This window comes from Triturus cristatus, chromosome 1_2 (assembly GCF_964204655.1).
Source record: "Triturus cristatus chromosome 1_2, aTriCri1.1, whole genome shotgun sequence".
In the NCBI taxonomy this organism is placed as follows: Eukaryota; Metazoa; Chordata; class Amphibia; order Caudata; family Salamandridae; genus Triturus; species Triturus cristatus.
This window is the reverse complement of record NC_140580.1, coordinates 716,541,055-716,559,447: the sequence shown is the minus strand read 5'-3', so window position 1 is coordinate 716,559,447 and position 18,393 is coordinate 716,541,055. Positions and strand designations below refer to the sequence as shown.

General features: G+C 48.7%; 1 protein-coding gene across 1 annotated transcript in view; it reads right to left on the bottom strand.

Annotated features, from left to right (window-relative positions):
* Positions 1–18,393, bottom strand: part of FBXO42 (F-box protein 42) — a 183,150-nt gene that overhangs the window by 103,080 nt on the left and 61,677 nt on the right. The window contains exon 4 of the mRNA XM_085608595.1: positions 12,878–13,012. Coding sequence (XP_085464721.1) covers positions 12,878–13,012 — 135 coding nt within the window. The remainder of the gene's footprint in view (positions 1–12,877; positions 13,013–18,393) is intronic.

Below are 18,393 nucleotides of genomic sequence, written 5' to 3'. Positions count from 1 at the left end.
ACTCTGGCGTAGAATCTGTTTTATCCCCGAACAGCCTGTCACAATTGAAGGATGTGTTTATCAAGTAGGCCTGAACATACCCAGAAAATATAGTTGCCCTCATTCAGGCATGCTGTTGGATAACTACACTTGTGACAATAGTGTGGGCAATGTAATCCTGTGTCCAAGCCAGCCCCCTCAAAACTAACTGGGCCACAACTTGGCCATCATGCACTTCCCATGCGAAAGAATTTCTAACGTTTTCCAGGAGAGCAGGAAAAGGTACACAGCATTCAATAACCAAAGACACTGAAGCAGAAGAAAACGCCAGGTTACCAAAGTCATCAATTCGCATTGACTACCTATAAGGGAGATAAAGAAATGCATTTTGGTTGAATTTACTTGTGGAAGCCTAAACTATCAGACTTTTCAGATGGGGATATTTTAGAAGAATGTGTGAATCACTAGTATCAAAGCTGTGCTTCTGAGCAATCAGCCAGCTCACTGGTGCGACAGAACAAAGCTTGGACCAAGCCACAGTCAAACATTCAGTGTGTCATTGACAAAAGGCTCAGCAGTGGAAGGCCCAGGCTGTTAAATTTCGCTTAAGAGTCAAAAGTAGGAAGCTGCCAGTCCTGGATCTCTGCAGCACTGCAAACTGCCTTTGCCTCTGCCTCTGCAAAACACGCAGTGTCCTCTGTGGGGTAAGCCAAAGGAGAGTTGAGGCCTATTTTAACTGAAGTGTCTAGGTCAATAGTCCAAGTAGATTCCTCATCTGCATAAGGAGGGGGGAGAAGAAGCTCAACAGCCTACTTAGTTGTCTTGGTCCTGGGGTAAGGGGTTCTTGAGGACCCTGACCAGTTTTGGATCGAGTAAAAAAATGGCATCCCGTCTCTCGTATTGCCGTTAGGGCCAAAGGAGCTGGTGCAGAGTCATCAAAAGCTGCACAGTGGGCCTCTGTAATCACAAAGACATAGGGGGAGAATGTGACTGTCTCAGTTCAAACACTGGAGCGGTGCAGAGTTAGTCTAGGGCGGCACAGACTCCAGGAGAACTGGCACAGCCTTTGTCAAATGGGTCAAAACAGAGCACCACTAGCAGGGGACCAGATGGGAGGCCGACAGGGCCCAAAAGGTGCACCAGAGGGAAATAGAACTGCTCTGAATAACTGCACAATGGTCTCCATAAATGACCAAACTTGCTGCAGCATCGGCAATGCTCCAGGAAATTCAAGGTGCATCAGTGCCAGGGCCGCAAGCAGGATTAAGTCTGATACTGTGTCAGAGTAAAGTCTTTGGAGAGTAGACTGCATCCTCTCTCTGGAGCAGGGGAAAGGCAGAATACTCCCTCATTTTGAACTGGTTATACTTCTGTCACAACTTCTCTCAACTTAATTTTGACCTTACCTGACAACAGAGAACGAGATCAAGGCCGCCAACTACCTAGAGTATTTCAGAATGGACAGCCTCTTTTCTAGTGTTCTGCAACATACAGCTTGGCCTCTTGCTCACAGATTGAATTTGGGGGCATGTAGGAACATTTGTCACACAAGTTCGAAACATGCTCAGTGCCAAGACAACAAACCAAGGCATTAAGCAGGTCTGTGACTGATATCTGCTTGTAACAGGAATGCCATTGCTTGAAATCTTGTCTTTGTGAAGGGCATATTTCTAGCACAGTATCTGGAAGTCTGGGTTTCTTTAGTTACTCAAAGTTGGGAGTGGAGATTAGGATTCCTGTTGATGGGCGCATGTCAGCATAAAAACGGTGGCACTTGTGTGGATCTGTCACCACGCTGGGGGGCTGTGCAGTCAACTCGGAGTTTGATGGTGCCACCTGTAAGAGCCCAGGATCTATTGCAATTTTCCAGATACAGTCCTTCAGCTTCTAGGAATTAAAAAGCAAGGAATCTACAGATAGAAGTATCCATCAGCAGTTTTATGCCGAGGATCGATTTCCGATAAAGGTCCTATTTCTAGGAGTTTCCCCCGTCATCGCTCTATCACCCCAGATCACCACTTCTGTTGGACACAGTACCTGAATTAGAGCACATGAGTCAGTGGGTCTCATGGATTCAGACAGGAGTACTGCTAACTATGCTAGAGAACCATTTAGACTTTTGTATTGGTCTTTGAGGTCTCTATTCATGCTTTTTGCTGGTATACATTGTATACGTAAGAGGCTGCTTCTGCGCCGATTATAGACCTGTGGCGTTTGGAGCTAAACAATGATGCATACATTCTTCCCTAACAAGAAGAACCCTTGGTGTTTCCATTAGGTTTACATGGGTTATAAAGGTATCGCCTTTCCTACTAGACGTTCTCTCATGTTCCTGTCAGGTCAAGAACATGAGAGAACGTCTTGTAGGAAAGGCGATCAGGTATCAGCATAGGATTTTACCACATTTAATCAGAAGGAATTGCTGAAGGAAAAGGTGTCAACATTTTCTTGATTGCTGAGGGTATAGGCTGAGGTACTTGATGTATCCAACAGCAAAAGATCACCTTTAGCAAGTGGGCTAGAATCTTTCGGGTGTACTCAGGTCAGGATTCTGCAAACTAAAGGAATCCATGTCAGGTATGGGAATGGTTAGATTTGTAGTTGTTGTGCGTTCTGATGCATTGGTATCCGCATCTAACTCAATTCACTCTCAGATTACAATGGGGTCACTGATCACAGGGCACCTAATCTAATAAGGTTTTCAAGATCGTGTAATTTTTAAATTTGGGAGGGAAACGAGGGAGAAGAATTAACTACAAGTTTGCTTCTCAGATTCATAAACCTTTTTTTAAACAAGATATAGAGAGTTCAAGGTTAGATCTTCTGAATCTCTTGTAACACCATTTGAGATTTGTCTTGCCCATCCCTCATCCTCGCTCTCTGTACCTCGAGATTAAGTACTCCCTGTTCACAGCACTCAAGCCACCTGGGATCATAGGAGGTGTTTAATTAACGACCCTCAGCCCTTATTTATTAATGTAAGGAGATGACTCATTACTTGGCGTACTGTTCACACCCTTCTTCCCTCTCACTCGCTCTTCCATTTAACCTCATGTCAAAATGGCAGCAGACCTTAGGTTCCGGGAGGCAGGAGATACTTCTCTCAAATTTCCTTCAGTCTTACCAGACCAGTTAATGCAGTCCTTTGTTTCTTTCTTCCGGTTCTCAAAGCATGCAGAGGTGCTCATCTGTCTTCTCTACATGGTCTTGTAACTGACATCTGTCTTCTGACAGGTTCCCACTAAGTTCAGCACTATACGGTAGGCTGCATTCTGCTCACAGTCAACAAAGAACCTTTGAGGGCTCCGATGCTGTGCAGCTGAGTTGGCGCCTCGAGGGAAACGAAGCATAGCTCCTGATCCCTGGTAGGAGATTCTTCCACTCCTGATTAGTGCCACAGAACCCGAATCCATTTATTCATACTTATTTTCATAAGCAGCCAGTCCTCTGCAAAAAATAGTACAGAGTCTGGAGAACAGAGGCAAGAGATTCCATCTGTAAAAATTAAAGAAAGAAGGTGAAAAGATGGGCAACTCCTGGCTGCAGCAAATAAAGGTTAGAAAGAGTTAGCTATTTTAATTGTATGTTCACATTGGTTTTTAAGGTAAGATGCAAACGAGCTGAGGACCATGTACTTCATACCCATCATTTTCTTGTAGATTTTCAAAACAGTAGAATGATTAATTCTGTCAAAAGCACCAGAAAGGTAGAAATTGATGAGAAGGAAAATCATTATCAGGTGTGTAGAGTATTATCAATTCAATCTCCTCAATTATAATTTGTTATAGATAGGATGCCACATAGCCTTCCATGCTAAAATCTTGGAAAGCCAAGTATGAGAAAGTTAAACAAGGAGCACTTTCATGGCAAGAAAAAGCAGGTCTCCCGTCACAGTATTTTCTGCATTTTCGAACAACATTCCTTACCACTTTTTTGGAATGGTTTTCTGGGCTTTTCCGGCATGGCGTTTGAAGTGCAGTCTGGAGCGACACACTCTTGTTACTCCTGCTTCCCTTTGCCAGATAGCTCATCTTTTTAGCTGTCTCACCTAGAGAGAAGGCCACTTTGCTTGGGGGTCTTCCTTTTAAGCGTGTTTGTTTAACACATGGGTGCCGTTTGACTGGGCAGTGACTCAAACTGGCAAGTGGGTCACGTTTGGTGTCCGCCTTTACAATTGCTTCCCCCGAGGAGGACTATACATAAGTTTTGTCCTGAATGTCATTTTCAGCTTGTGCATAGTTCTGACAAGGCAGATCACGAAGATCAGATATGGGTTTGAGGACATAGTTTTTTTAATGGGACAATGTGCCTGTAGTAAAATTTAAGGGCTTTGCAGTTTTCCAGAACCAAACTGATGGTGCTCAGGAGAAGTTTGTGGCCTATTTTACTGGTGTATCACAATTTGATACGCAAAAACAAATGCTGGCACGGTTGGAGAAAGGTTGATGGTCCCCTTTCATAGTAGCAAAAAAGGCAGATCTTTTGAGACCAGGCTCATCTGCAGAAAAGATGGAACATCTTGTATGGTGTCAATTCCTCCCAAAGGGGTATACAGAGGTTCTATACATCTTGATTGTTTCGATTTTTTGGGGAAATTACATAAGGTAAAACATCCTCTTCATTTGAAGTTAAGTCAATTTTTATCTGTAGATGTCAGTGTTGAGAGAAATAGAAAAATTTTTTTCTTTACTTTCACATGCTGTATCAATTTTTTAAAATGTATTTTAATGGGGCAATCACTAAGTTACTGACGTACGAGTTACTTACCTTCGGTAACGGTGTATCTGGTAGAGACTATTCTAGCCGCAGATTCCTTCACATAGAATTATCCCCAGGCGTGAGACTGGATCTGGAAACTTTTTTGCCACAGCATCCCTGCACGCTGGGGGCAGGGAGACATCACGCGACTCCACCCAGGCGTCGTCTGTGTACTTGACGTCAGCGAGGTCACAAGACACACCCGGCGCGCCTACGTCAGTTTTCTTCTGAGAACTTTTCCGCACCACAATGCGGAACCACCAGATAAATTGTGGAAGCATGGGAACAGTGTGCGAAGAGCAGAAAGATTGGAAAGAAACTGTGACCAACGCCACCAGAGTAGTGCCAACACCGCAGAACCCAAGGTCAGGGAAAGAAGAACAAGCAGAAACCTGCGCAGTCACTCTGCCAGCATATAGACAGCCTCCCATCCCTGTGCCCCGCAGGCAAGAACATGCCTAAAGTCATGGCACACGTAGTAAACCCCCACCATCCTGAGCAAGGAATGGAACCAGTCCCAAGACACACAGGGACAACAAACTTCCATGCCACCCCAACCTAGAGGGCAACCACCCACAAGGACATGGGCAAGACATAGCCAGAGGATAGCAATGGAAGGGAGGGAGGACAGGGATAGAAAACAGCCCCCCCCCCCCCCAAACCTGGAGTAGCCAGAGCAGCAGGGCACCGGAGCACCGGAACTCCATCCTCCAAAGAACCAAGGAGGAATGAACCGCCCCCAGACTGAGTCACCCGTCAACAAGGAAGGCACTCACAGGAGACACAGCCCCCCACCGGGAGGCGAGTACCGAAGACCAATCCAAGGGTCCTCGCAGAATAGGGGAGGAAGGGCGGGCTTTGAAGGAATCCTTGGCTAGAATCGTCTGTACCAGATACACTGTTACCGAAGGAAAGTAACTCATACATCTGATAGAGACTACTAGTCGCAGATTCCTTCACTTAGAATAGATACCCTAGCAATACCCACGGGGAAGGAGGGTCTGCGAAAGGACCCCACCAGCCAATGCAGAACAGAGGGCCCCACAGAGGACCAGATCTGTGGACCAGGTAGAACCTCGCCCCTGCCAGGCCAAGGGAATCCCCCATCAGCAGAACCCCACCGACCCCAAGGGGATGTAGGAGGGAAAGAAGGCTGAAGAGGCTCATGCCCTCACAGCAGAGGAACCATGGGTAAGGACGGAGAGGCCGAAGCACCCCACTCCCCCACAAGGCAACAAAGCTGCAGGAAAGGCGGAAGAAGAAGCTCAAGGGCCCAAGGAAACTAGGGAAGAGGCGAAACCACTCCAGATGGAGAGCAGCCTGCCAGACAGAACATCGCTGGTAGTCGAGCCGCCAGAAGCAAGAAGAATAGCCCGAGGACCCAGGAAGGCCGAGTAGGCGACGCCTGGCAAGGGAGAACACAGGATCATCCCAGACCTCAGGACAGGAGCAGGGAGAGGAGGAGATGCCCGGGCACACCACTACGAGTGGCCGCGCACACGACCTCAGGAAGCAAAAGCAACCTACCTACACGCCATGGAGAACAGGCACCCGAAGGCGACCAGAACCCTCTAGCAGAGCGCAAGCTATACGACTGCTACCACTACCCCACATAGGGTACGTTAAGTCCCAAGATATGGGAACCCTCTTAGGAAGAATGTTCGCAGCAGAGGAAAAAACAAAAGAGACACGGGGGAAAAAAAAAACCACCCTCCGCTGAAGGCTTGACAAGCAGCCCAAGCAAAGTAGAAGGCCCAATCCCAGGGCCAAGTCTGCGCAATAACTCCCGCAGAATCCACACACCATCAACACAAGAGACGTCCAGCAGCCAACAATGCCAAAGTCCCAGGGAAGGACGTAAACGGCCAAAAAACACTGCACAGCCAGAACAACTGGCCTAAGAAGGCCCAGAAGCAACCCAACTCAGAAGTCACAGAGGAGGGGACGGAGGAGGACGACGACAACAGAGCCCTGCCAAGAGCCTTTGGATGGCGGAGTCGGCCGGGGCATGGAACAACAGGCTGCCAACAAACGGAAGGTCGATGAGTCGCTCCCGAATATTCTCAGGGAATACTCCGTCCCAAAGCCAAGCATGGCGACGGAGAGCGACTGAGGAAGCCATGGCCCAGCCCAGCACCTCTGAGATGTCCAGAGCAGAGCATAAACGCCGCAAGCTCCTGGCAATCAAAAGCGTGATGCCGCAAGTCCACTGGACCAGACTTCTGCGACGCCGCAGATCCCAGAGACTCAGCAGAGCCCCACAAACAGGAGGAGGCCCTAGCCAGCACGCACAAGGTGTTAAGGGCCCGCAGGGCCACGCTGGTCGAGGCAAACATGCTACGCCCCCAAGAGTCCAGCCAGCAGGCCTCTCGGGACGGCGGAGTCAACAGTGGCGGCAGGGAGGGAAAAGCAGTCCGCAAAAGGGGACTGGCGGGTGAAGGGAAAGACACGCCGGGTCACACGGTGCCGGGAGGTGCCGGAGCAGAAGATGCTGCGGCACCGGGTCCCCGGAGGCAGGACGCCTCCAAGCCCCCGTCAAGGAAAAAGGAGCGAACCTTCAAAGGGAAGCATGATTTCCCTCCCACCAGAGCCCTAGTGGAGGACCTCCAATAGATGGTCCGCCGGAAAGTGAGCCACCGGGTCACCCATGCGCAGGATGCCCACAGCCGTGGACACCGCGTGAGCGAAGGCCGCCCCCGCCTCCGTAGGGCCCTGCGGTGGAGAAAGCGGCCCGTGGTGGAGAAAGCAGCTCCTCCGTGGGCGACGGCTGCAAAGCAAGGTGGCCGTCCCCGAAGCCAAGCAGGACGGGCAAGGGCCAGACCTGGAAGTCAGAAGGAGCCGAAGAATGAGGGACCTGCCGCTATTCCGACTAACACCTCTGCCTCAGGAAGGGCCGGGAGCCGCCCTTAGATGCCGGTAAAAAAGCCACCACGCGGCGACCAGTCTCCAGGGAGGATGACACCAATATACAGCCTGCCTCCAGAGAAGAAGCATCCAAAGTCGAATCCGCGGTAAGAACAATGCGCGGAGCCTTAGAGTCCGCTGCTTGAGGTAGGGCGTCGGCACTAGCCGGCGTCACTGGACAAGGTACCTCCAAGCCACCCCGCACCGGAGAGCGAAGTGGAGACCGGAGTAGAGCCGGAGCCGCAATGGCCTCAGGGCGGTGCCGGAATGACACTGACCCGACCCCCGCCGAGGCAGCCACCTGTGTGGAGGAACAAGACGGGCCTGGGGAGTGGCACGAAGCCCTCCGCCAGCTGCGGCCCAGAATGAGAAGATCGCTCGGCAACCCATGTGGCGGCGCCAGGGACGATTCAACCTCCGACTCGCCCTCTGACGAGGCAGCCGCCTGTGGGGAGGGACGAGAGGGGCCTGGAGAGGGACGAGGGGTCATCCCTCGGCCTCGACCCAGAGCTGGACGAAGAGGGTTCCCCGACCCCCGTGCCTCCGCACGGTCCAGCTGCTGCCGGCGCCATAGCGGCATCACCTCTGCCTTAGACAGGACTACCTTGTAAGGACCAAGAGGGGTTCGGGGATGCGACCCGAGCCCTGGCGACCTCCCGCGACACCACAGGGACCCCCGCAGGAGTTTGCGGTGAGGCAGAGACGCCGTGGCCTGAAGGAGGTGCCCCAGAGGAGCCACACCCCAACAGTACCACATCCTTCAAGCCTGGATCCGAAACAGTTGGCACCGGGGCCACCGGCGGCGCCGCAGAGGGCCCACGCAGGGCGAGGGATCCAACGACGCCCCATGAGGGGAAGGAGGAGGAGATGCCAGCAAGGCCTGCAAAGCTGCCACGTATGTCTCCATTTTGGCTCTTGACGCCCCAACACCGGGAAACGGTGGATACCGAAGCGGACAGAGGGGAGGACGTCGACCTGGAGAGACGCGCAGAGAGAAGTTCCATCCGGCGCTCCCGCCGCGACTTCGGCTTAAACTGTTGCCACACCGTACAATCGGTGGTGCCGTGATCCTCCCCCAAACACCACATACAAATGAGGTGAGGGTCCGACATAAGACGCCCACAAGACGTGCAAGATTTAAAGCCCGAAGGCATTCGCACACTGTTCCACCAAATAAATGGAAGAACGCGGACGACGCCTTGGCGGAGTTGCGTGATGTCACCCCTCCCCCGGCGCGCAGGGATGCTGTGGCAAAAAAGTTTCCGGATCCAGTCTCACGCCTGGGGAGAATTCTACGTGAAGGAATCGGCGACCAGTAGTCTCTATCAGATTTTTTTATTTACTCAACTTTCCTTTACATTCAACTATTTTCATTACGTGTCCCTTACCGGGTTTGTTTATTGTCCATTCGTGTTGTTTTGTCTCAAATTTTATTTTGAGACAATTACCCAGAGATTGTATCCCAAGCTAATTAAATCGTAAATAACACCAGTCACTTGATATACAACCGTACATACATGCAAGGGCATTAGGATTATGCAGTGTTTGATGCTGCAGATTGGGAAAGATATTAAGAATTCTTATTGCACAAATGATTTCCTTTTGCAGCATGTCTGGCTTTAAAAACCTTGAAATCTTAGAAAGGCTAGCAACCACTGCACAAAAAATCCAGAGGAGGAAAAAAGCTCCACAGAAAGGTTACAGAGGAGCGGTAAGGATTCATCCCTAGTCTAGCTCTTAAATTATGAACAATGTAATCAATGCTAAAACTTGTACATACAAAATAATGTAAAAACCAACAAAAAGTCAATCGTATGCAAAACAACCACCGCTTCTTTCTCGTCATACAGTCTTAGGCAAAGTTGGAACAGAACATTCATGATGGAATATGGCTATGGTTGGTGAATTATTAAATATGCACTCCTGCAATTAAAATATATATATATTTTTAATTTATTTAACTCCAGTCCTGGTGTGTGCTGTGACCTGCTAAGTAATACAACCCCAGCCAGGATACACCAAAAAGAATGAATTCACATCTTCACTTAAAGTACAATGAGAAAAGGGCATCAAACAAGTGTATGTGAAAGTGGGGGAAGCATCACACTTCATACTTGAATGCATGGCACGTAATAAAATTTGAGATTCACGCATAAATGTTTCAATGGGCAACAAGTTTTTCAGTTGACTTGGTTGCGGGTCCCATAAAGGATCCATCAAATTCTTTAGGATCTGCACACAACTTAACACATACAAAAGTCGCTCCTACAGCGAAGGGATCACAAATATAGATTGGGTTCCCCAGTAAAAATTATAATTCCTAGAAGCTTCTAAAAACATGCAAAATACAGACACCATTGCGATCGGGACAGTTGAGCTCCAGATACATTTTTATCATACGTATAACCCACTTGGTACATCGTAGTGTGCACAGTAAAAACATGTAGGTGAGTGCATGTATATGTCTTACATCTATGTTAAAAACCTATGCTTTATTGAATTGCAAGAAACCTTTTACTTGCCATCACGAAAAAGCAAAATAAGCCTGTTTTGCGTTTCTTACCACTAGCTCCACCCATCACATCCCTTTCTACTCCAGTTAACAGAACTTCAACATACAAACTAGGTTGGTTTCAGTCACAAATATTTAACAAGCATTACCAGAAGTTACAAATATTCCAAACTGACTTGTTTTTCTGTGCTTGATTCTTTTATAAAATAGTTTTTAAAAAAAACTCAGCAGCTAATTGGGCAAAGGAAATGAAGAACATGATGCGTGACACAAGTGCACAACATATAATTAGATATCTATTTACAGACCGGTATGGGGTATCTAAAGTAGTTCCCCAAATGCAAAAAGCAAAACTGGGCACCACATCTAGGCTGCTTACAAAATGTATCCCCTAGAACTATAGCAGAGTGCAGCCAGAGTGCAAACCAAGCAGTGTGATAGCCCATTGGTCTCTACTGCAAGACCAGTTGGCTTTAAGAATTTTTTCTCCTAGATAGCCGCTGCAATTGTGTGGGCATGCTGACAATTTTTTTAATGAATTGGCTTTCGGTTGAGAAAAATAATTAGAAGAGGACCACTGAGTATGTGCATGCAGGTGAGGCTCTCATCTGTAAATTACTTTTCATAAGTTCAAAAAACAACAACCACTGGCAAAGCCAATAGTCTAACCGTTGTGAAATCCATTGGCTTTGTCGGTGCATGGTATAGTGCTATACAGCCTGTCAATCTATGGTATGGCCTGGACTGTCATTGTATAGTATTGTATGGTGTGGATTGTCATTTTATGTTATGGTATTGTAGGGCAAGTCATTGTAAGGTATGGTATTGTAAGGCCTGGCGTAAGTACGATGTCGCCCGTCATTGTATGGTAAAAGCGGTTGTTGAATTATTCGGTATGGCAGGTCATTGTATTTTATGGTATGTTGTGGCCTCTCACTGTATAGTAGTGACCTGTCGTTGTATAGTATGCTATGGTAGGGCTTGTGAATGTATAGTATGGACTGTAGTTTTATGGTATGACATGAGCTGTAATTGCCTAGCATGCTATGGTTTGGTATGGTCTGCCACTGTATAGTATGCAAGGTAGGTCTGTCATTGTTTAGCATAAGGCCTATCATTGTATAGTATGGTAACAGAGAGAGGTCAAAAGCCACAGGGACGGAAGATGGAAAGGAGGGGAGCTAAGGGACAGGGACTGGTGGTGGGAGAAGGATAAAGGCAACATAGAAGGATAAAGGCAACATAGAAGGACAGAGGGCAACAAGGAGGAATCTCATGTCTGCAATACAACTAAAACACGTCAGAAACATGCAAGTGATAACTGCACTTTAAAAATAAAGGTACTCTACTATGTTATAGCAGGTCTGAAGCAGTAACAAAGAGCTACGGGGAGAGGGGTCAAAAGTCACATGAATGGAGAGTGGGGGGGGGGGGGGGGGGGAAGAAGAACAAAGACAACACAAACCGAGAAAAGACAGTAGGGGGAAAAATACAGGGTGGCCGTAAAAGCATGAGCAGCGTAAGTGGGATGGAAAGCTGTATTTTGGCCATGCACCACAAAGAGGGACCAACACAAACAGAAAATAAAACCTGCATGGAGTAACCAACCAAAAGCATGAAAAAAAAAAAAAAAAAAAGAGTGACCATCAAGCCAATCAATAGATGCACTCCAAGTGCCCCCCACCTCCTTATTTTAAAGTGAAATTTCATTTGCTGTCTCAGGGAAAATCTATTTATTCAAAAAGGTGGCCACCGTGTGTGTGCATGCTTACACAACAGTCAAAGTTTTACATTATTTTAAAATAACCATGCAAAAATGGTTGACAGCCATCTTGAAGCAGTAAATCAAAAGAAATAAAGTATGCAAGTCCTGTATATTGGGAGAAAAACAAGTGGCCAGGCTCTTCTCAATTAAAAACATTTTAGTCAGTGGGGTATGGGTCGTGGAAGAATACACCACGGGGGACACAAAATCAGCTTGGCAGCAGTATACAGCTGTCTGAGTCTCACAGAAATTAAATACATTTTTAAAAGTATGGCTGTGTGAAGAGGAAGTGGAAAAATAGATTTTATGCCCTAGCAGAAACTTTTAAAAAAACATTTTCTAAAATAATTGAAGCAGCGGGAGAATTGAGAAGGGGTCACCATGGTTGACAACGTGGAGGATTTTTGAGAGCAGAAGAGAGAAGTGACGCACAATCATGCAGTGTTGAAACAACCAAAAAGTCCCTTCACATCACCAGTGAAAGCATACAAGTTATGCCAACCAGAATTGCTATAAAAAAAAAAAAACTATGCTTATAGGACTGGACATTAAAGAAGAGGGAAAAAGATCAAAGGCGTAATGATGTGAGCTAGACGAGAAAGCTATCTAATCAATAGCGAGCAACCCAAAGCATGTACTGTATATTCCCTTATAAATAGCTAAGCTGTCTATTGGTCCAGAACTAAGAAAAAAAAAACACAGATGAGATGCTCTAATGGATACACCTTTGTAGATCTGTTCTAATCACAGTTTCCCAACCCAACAATCTCAACATCCAGACCCTATCAAAATAAACAGCTAATGTAAGAGACCAGAAGCAGAGCTGTCCAACAAGAAGACGATGCAAGTTTATGAGAATGCACATTACCTAAAATTTGAGCAAATTTAAATGGCTGGACAAGAAAGTCAGTGTAGGACAGGATAATTGACACAGATGGAAAAACAATGATGCCCCTTACCCGAGGCTAACGGCCGGATCCACTCCTTACTGTTCAGATCTAGTCTCCAGAGGTCATTAAAGGCAGCATTACAGCTGCTCTGCGTGCAGCCCCCAAACACGTACATCGACTGGTTGGCATCGTAATAACAAGCACCTGAGAAGAGAAAGGATAACCCGGTTCAACATCATCCCTGGGCTTGAAACTCCAGACAAAAAAAAAAAAAAAAAAGGAACAAACTACAGTATTAGTTACTGTTTTAACTAAAAATAAAGAAATCAGAGAGACTATAGATTTAAAGAGTGTGGTGGTCAACCCCCTCATTACTAAATTCACTCTAGGGACGAGAACCAAACACTAATAGGTCTGGCTAATGAAGTGTGCCACCACTTATGGTGAAGCTGCTTACTCAGGAGAGGCCACTGCCCCAACAGACATAGAGAATATTATAATTGTGAACTCAGGAGCTAAGGCAAATGCAAGCAACTATGGACTACGAATCACTCTCACAGACGTTCAGATATAAACTGATAGCACTGCTACCTAATATGGAGAATGAGCTCATCCCATAATCCTCACACCTTAGAGCTGGGCACTACAATGGATAGCTGGGACTGCGTACCCTGCTGGCCAAGGGTAGGTTCTGTAGGTCAATGAAGGATGCATTGCTATTGCCCCGCGGTACAGACGTTCAGAGTCTTGAATTGTTGCTGCTTATGATCTACCTGTTCTAAGTGAGTGAAGGCGACACTGGCCAAGCAAAGCTAGTGTCAAAATGTAACCAGTATTGACCAAGGCAACAGGTCTGCAATTGGCAACTAATCCCAATGCATGTTTTTGGAAATATTTTATATTTGCAATGCCACTTCCTTACCTTAGAATAGATACCCGAGCAATACCAACCCCGGAGTTGGGTGTGCGAACGAAGTTCAAACCTGGATGTCCTGGAGAACAGAACAGCCCAAAAAGTTGTCTATCCGGACTTGGCTGTCCAGGCAGTAATGCTTAGTAAACGTGTGCAGGGATGCCTATGTAGCTGCCTGGCAGATGCCAACCAGCGGAATCCACTTCCCAAAGCAGTAGTAGCTGCCGTCGCCCTGGAAGAGTAGTCGCGCAGTCCTACTGGAGGTTCCTTTTTAGCCAAAGAATAACAGATCTTAATGCATAGGACCAATCGAGAGATGGTACGTTGGTGTACTGCCCGACCTTTCTTGGCGCCCACATAACCCACATAGAGTTGATCGTCCACCCGGAAGTCTTTAGTGCGGTCAAGGTAGAAAGACAGCGCACGTTTTGGGTCCAGACAGTGGAGTCTCTCCTCCACTTTGGAAGGGTGAGGAGGCGGAAAGAAGGTGATGGTCTGACCTATGTAGAAAGAGGTTAACACTTTGGGCAGAAAAGAGGGCCTAGTACGGAGGACTACTTTGTCCGGATGGACAGCAAGAAAGGGAGGTCTGGAAGATCAGGCTTGAAGCTCACTCACCCTGCGAGCAGAGGTGATGGCAAGCAAGAAAGCAGTCTTCAAAGTAAGGAGACAAAGAGGACAATTATGTAGCGGCTCAAAGGGATCACACATGGGATAAGTGAGGACAAGATTCAAGTCCCACTGGGGCATTACGAAAGAAGGAGGAAAGTGATGAGTAATGCTCTTCAGAAATGTATTAACAATAGGGGACTTGAAAAGAGAATCTGAACAGGAAGGCGAAGAATGATCGAAAGATTGCCTTTAAGAGTGCCCAGCGCAGAGCACTGCTGGGCCCTAGAATGAAGAGGAGAACCTCTGAAAGAGGGGCAGAAAGGGGATCCACAGCCTTTGCTGTGCACCTTGCTACAAATTTGTTCCATCTACTGGCCTATACTGTTTTAGTGGAGGGACGCCCTGGCTGCCAAGATGACATTACAGAATTCGGGAGGAAGGTCGAATGCTGTCAACTGTCGCTGCTCAATCTCCACGCAAGGAGGTGGAGACTGGACAGGTTTCGGTGGAGGACAGTCCCTTGCTGCTGCGGCAGAAGATCGGAGGATCGATGGCCATGCTCAAGAGCTCGGGGTACCAGAATTTACGTGCCCAGTACGGAGCCACAAGAAGGACTTGGGCCCAGTCACGCTTGATCTTCTGCAATCTGGACAGAAGTGGTACAGTCTGAAAGGCATACAGGAAGCCGCAATTCCAATAGCGACCAAAGTTGTCACCGAGTGAGTGCCGCCTTAAAAACTCCAACGTGCAGAACTGTTGACACTGTGCGTTCTCTTTGGTGGCAAATAGATCTAACCAAGGATCTCCCAACTGCTGAAAGAGACCTTGCATCACCTCAGAGTGAAGAAGCTATTTGTGATCCATCATGCACAGACAGCTGAGTTTGTCCGCCCTGGCGTTCAGGGAACCTGCCAGGTATTGAACCACCAGGGATATGCCCTGATGTTTCAGCCACATCCAAAAGGCTAATAGCCTCTTGACATAGGGTCCACAACCCCACCCGGCCCAGTTTGTTGCAGTACCACATTGCGGTGGTGTTGTCGACTGTGAACACCTGCACTACTCTTCCTATGACAGAGGGAAGGAATGCCTTCAGTGCAAGAAAAATCTCCAGGAGGTTGATGTGGAGCCCTGACTCCGGCGGAGACCAGAGACATCTGATCTCCTGCCCCATCCCAGAAGTGACACATCCGTCACTACTGTAAACTCTGGTTGGTGAAGGGATAGGGGTCTGCCTCTGACCCAATCCTGGTCCATGAGCCACCACTGCAACGGACTGGCAGTCCCCTCTGATATCTGGAAAACTGCTCCGATGAAAAGGAGCTTCCGAGAGGGAATCAGGTGCGGCTTCGGCACGTTGATAGTGAACCCCAGCGAATGCAGGTGGTCCGCCGTAGACTGGAGGTGGGAAACTACAGATTGGGGTGAGCCTGCCTTCAACAGCCAGTGATTGAGATAGGGGGAAGACTGGAACCCCAGATCTGCGCAGATGAGCTGCGACAACCGCCTTCACTTTCGTTAACAACCGAGGGGCGCTGGTAAGGCCAAAGCGGAGCACGGTAAACTGAAAATGCTTGTAGCCTATCGTGGACCGTTGGTAACGCCGGTGGGCAGGCAAGACGGGGACATGAAAGTAAGCATCCTTCAAGTCCAACGCTACCATATAGTCTCCAGGGTGGAGCGCAGACAAGACCCGAGCCAAGGTTAAAATCTTGAACTTTTCCTTCCGGAGGAAGCGGTTGACGTCCCTGAGGTCTAAGATAGGACGCAGGCCTTTGTTCTTGGGTGAGCTCGAGTGCGTTGTCCGCCTTGTTACCAAACAGGCGACGGCCATCAAAGGGCATATCCAAAAGGGTAGATTGGACATCCCCAGCTAGGCATAGCGCCTCAGGGCTACCGACGAGGAAACAGTCTACCCAGAGAGTCGGCGGTATGCAGCCCACACCAGATGGTGAAATTAGCTGCATCTCGACCCTCAGCAAGAGCGCGGGTGAGCACGGCCGGGGCCTCCTCCAGGGACTGTGGCAGCACTTGCGTGACCGTATCCCACACCGTGTGTGTATAACGGCCCAAGCGACATGCGGAGTTCACTGACCGCAGTCCTAAGCTGGAGGAAGAAAACATCTTCCCAAGATGGTCCAGCTTCTTGGATTCCCCATCTGGGCGGGCAGTAGGAAATGCGCTTTTTGATGATGAGGCTTGGACCACCAAGCTCTCGGGGGCGAGTTGGGAGATGAAAAGTGGGTCGCCTGGGGCCGAGCGGTGGCGTCGGGCAATCATCCTGTCCACAGGAGCCCCTGTGCTGGGCTTGGATCAAGTGCCCAGAAGGATGTCGGTGAGGGCTTCATTAAAAGGCAGCAGGGGCTCCAAAGAGGCAGCTGCCGGCTGAATCACTTCAGTCAGGAGGAGATTAGTCTTGACAGCCACCGTAGGAAGCTCGAGTCCAAAGGCCTCAGCCGCCCTACGCAACACCACAGCATAGGAAGCTCCCTCCTCTGTGGCTACAGTAGGGGGAGAAAGCATACCAAGGTCTGGTGAGGTATCCAGACCACTGGCATCACCCAACTCCTCTACAGTCTGGTTCGAGTTGATCTGCTAGAGTGTCAATAGACCCCTTCACAGTTGTCCTCACCCTCCTTTGGCTGCCACTCAGGGTGGTAAGGAACGCCAGGAATGAACAGTGGGACAAAAGGTCCCTCCGGCGTCGTGTCCACATTGGGGATGAGACTGGGGCCGACGCCGGTTGGGGACACAATCAGCGTCGTCACCGGGATCGGCGCTGGCGAAGGTACCGTGAGGTCGACCGGCACCGATCCGGATTCAGGCCTGAATCCATGGGGGCACGGGGGCACTGCGGCACCGGAGCCGCCAGCATCGAAGGCCCAGAGCCCCCAGCAGAGTCCGCTGCTGTTAAGGGATTCGTAAAAAGCTCGAAGCTGGGCAGGGGTCGCTCCGGCTCCGGGAAAGAGAGGGAATCACGGAGCCGTCCCAGCGGGCTCCGACGAAGGAGCCGGCGAGCGACGACGCTCCGGGTTCCGCGTCGGCCGACGGATGGGGAGAAGGCGAAGAGCGACGATGCTTCTTGGCCTTCTTGTGCATCGACATACCCGAGGAGTGTGAATACTTCGATGACGAGTGGTGATGGCTCTGCGATCGGTCCGGCGACAATCCCCTCGACCAGGACCTCGAGCGGCATGGGAGGAGACTGCCGGTCCTCAAAGCTTTCGGGACTGTTCCCGCAAAGACTTCGGGTTCAGGCCCGGCAGTCAGAGCACGACTTCGTGTCGTGGTCGCGCTCCAGGCACCAAAGAGACACGAGCGGCAGATCAGTGACCGACATCAATTTGTGATAGGAGTCACAAGGCTTGAATCCGGGCCGACGGCTGGACATCCCTCGTGCACCAAGAGTAGTAAGAATCAAGACGTTGCACAAAAAGTTGAAAAAGGTTAGTTAAAAAGAGACTAAGGGGCACGCTCTCTCCGGATCTGTGCTGGCTGGCACGGAAAAAGTAAGAACTGATGTCAGCGCGCAGGGGCGGCATTTAAGTAGACACCACTACGTCATCCCTGCGACCACGACGTAGACTACGAACGCGGAGTCTACCGACGCCATCTACTGACGCGCAGGAGTACTTCTACGAAAAAAAAATCTCCAGATCCAGTCTGACACCTGGGGGTAATTTTAAGTTAGGGAATCTATAACTAATGGTCTCTTTCAGATAATCTTTTTAGGGCTGAAAAAGCATACATTGCCTTTGTGGCGACTGAAAAGATCTACTTTGTGTGTGGGTGTGCTCCTTGTGGAACAGTAGAATGCAGTAACTCACAGCAACGTTGGCCAATAACAAAAGTGGGATGACCCACTGGTCCAAGCTGTAGTGGGCAAAAGAAAAATGTGAATGACAATAGTGGATCAATCAATGAAGAGACTGACTGAAAGCTCCTTTAACTCATTTTATTAAACATATACTTTTATTACAATAAAATTGTCTCGGCTATTGCGACTGCCTCAAATGTATACAAAGGCCTTGAGGCAAGTGAAAGGGCACCGAGGAGTAAA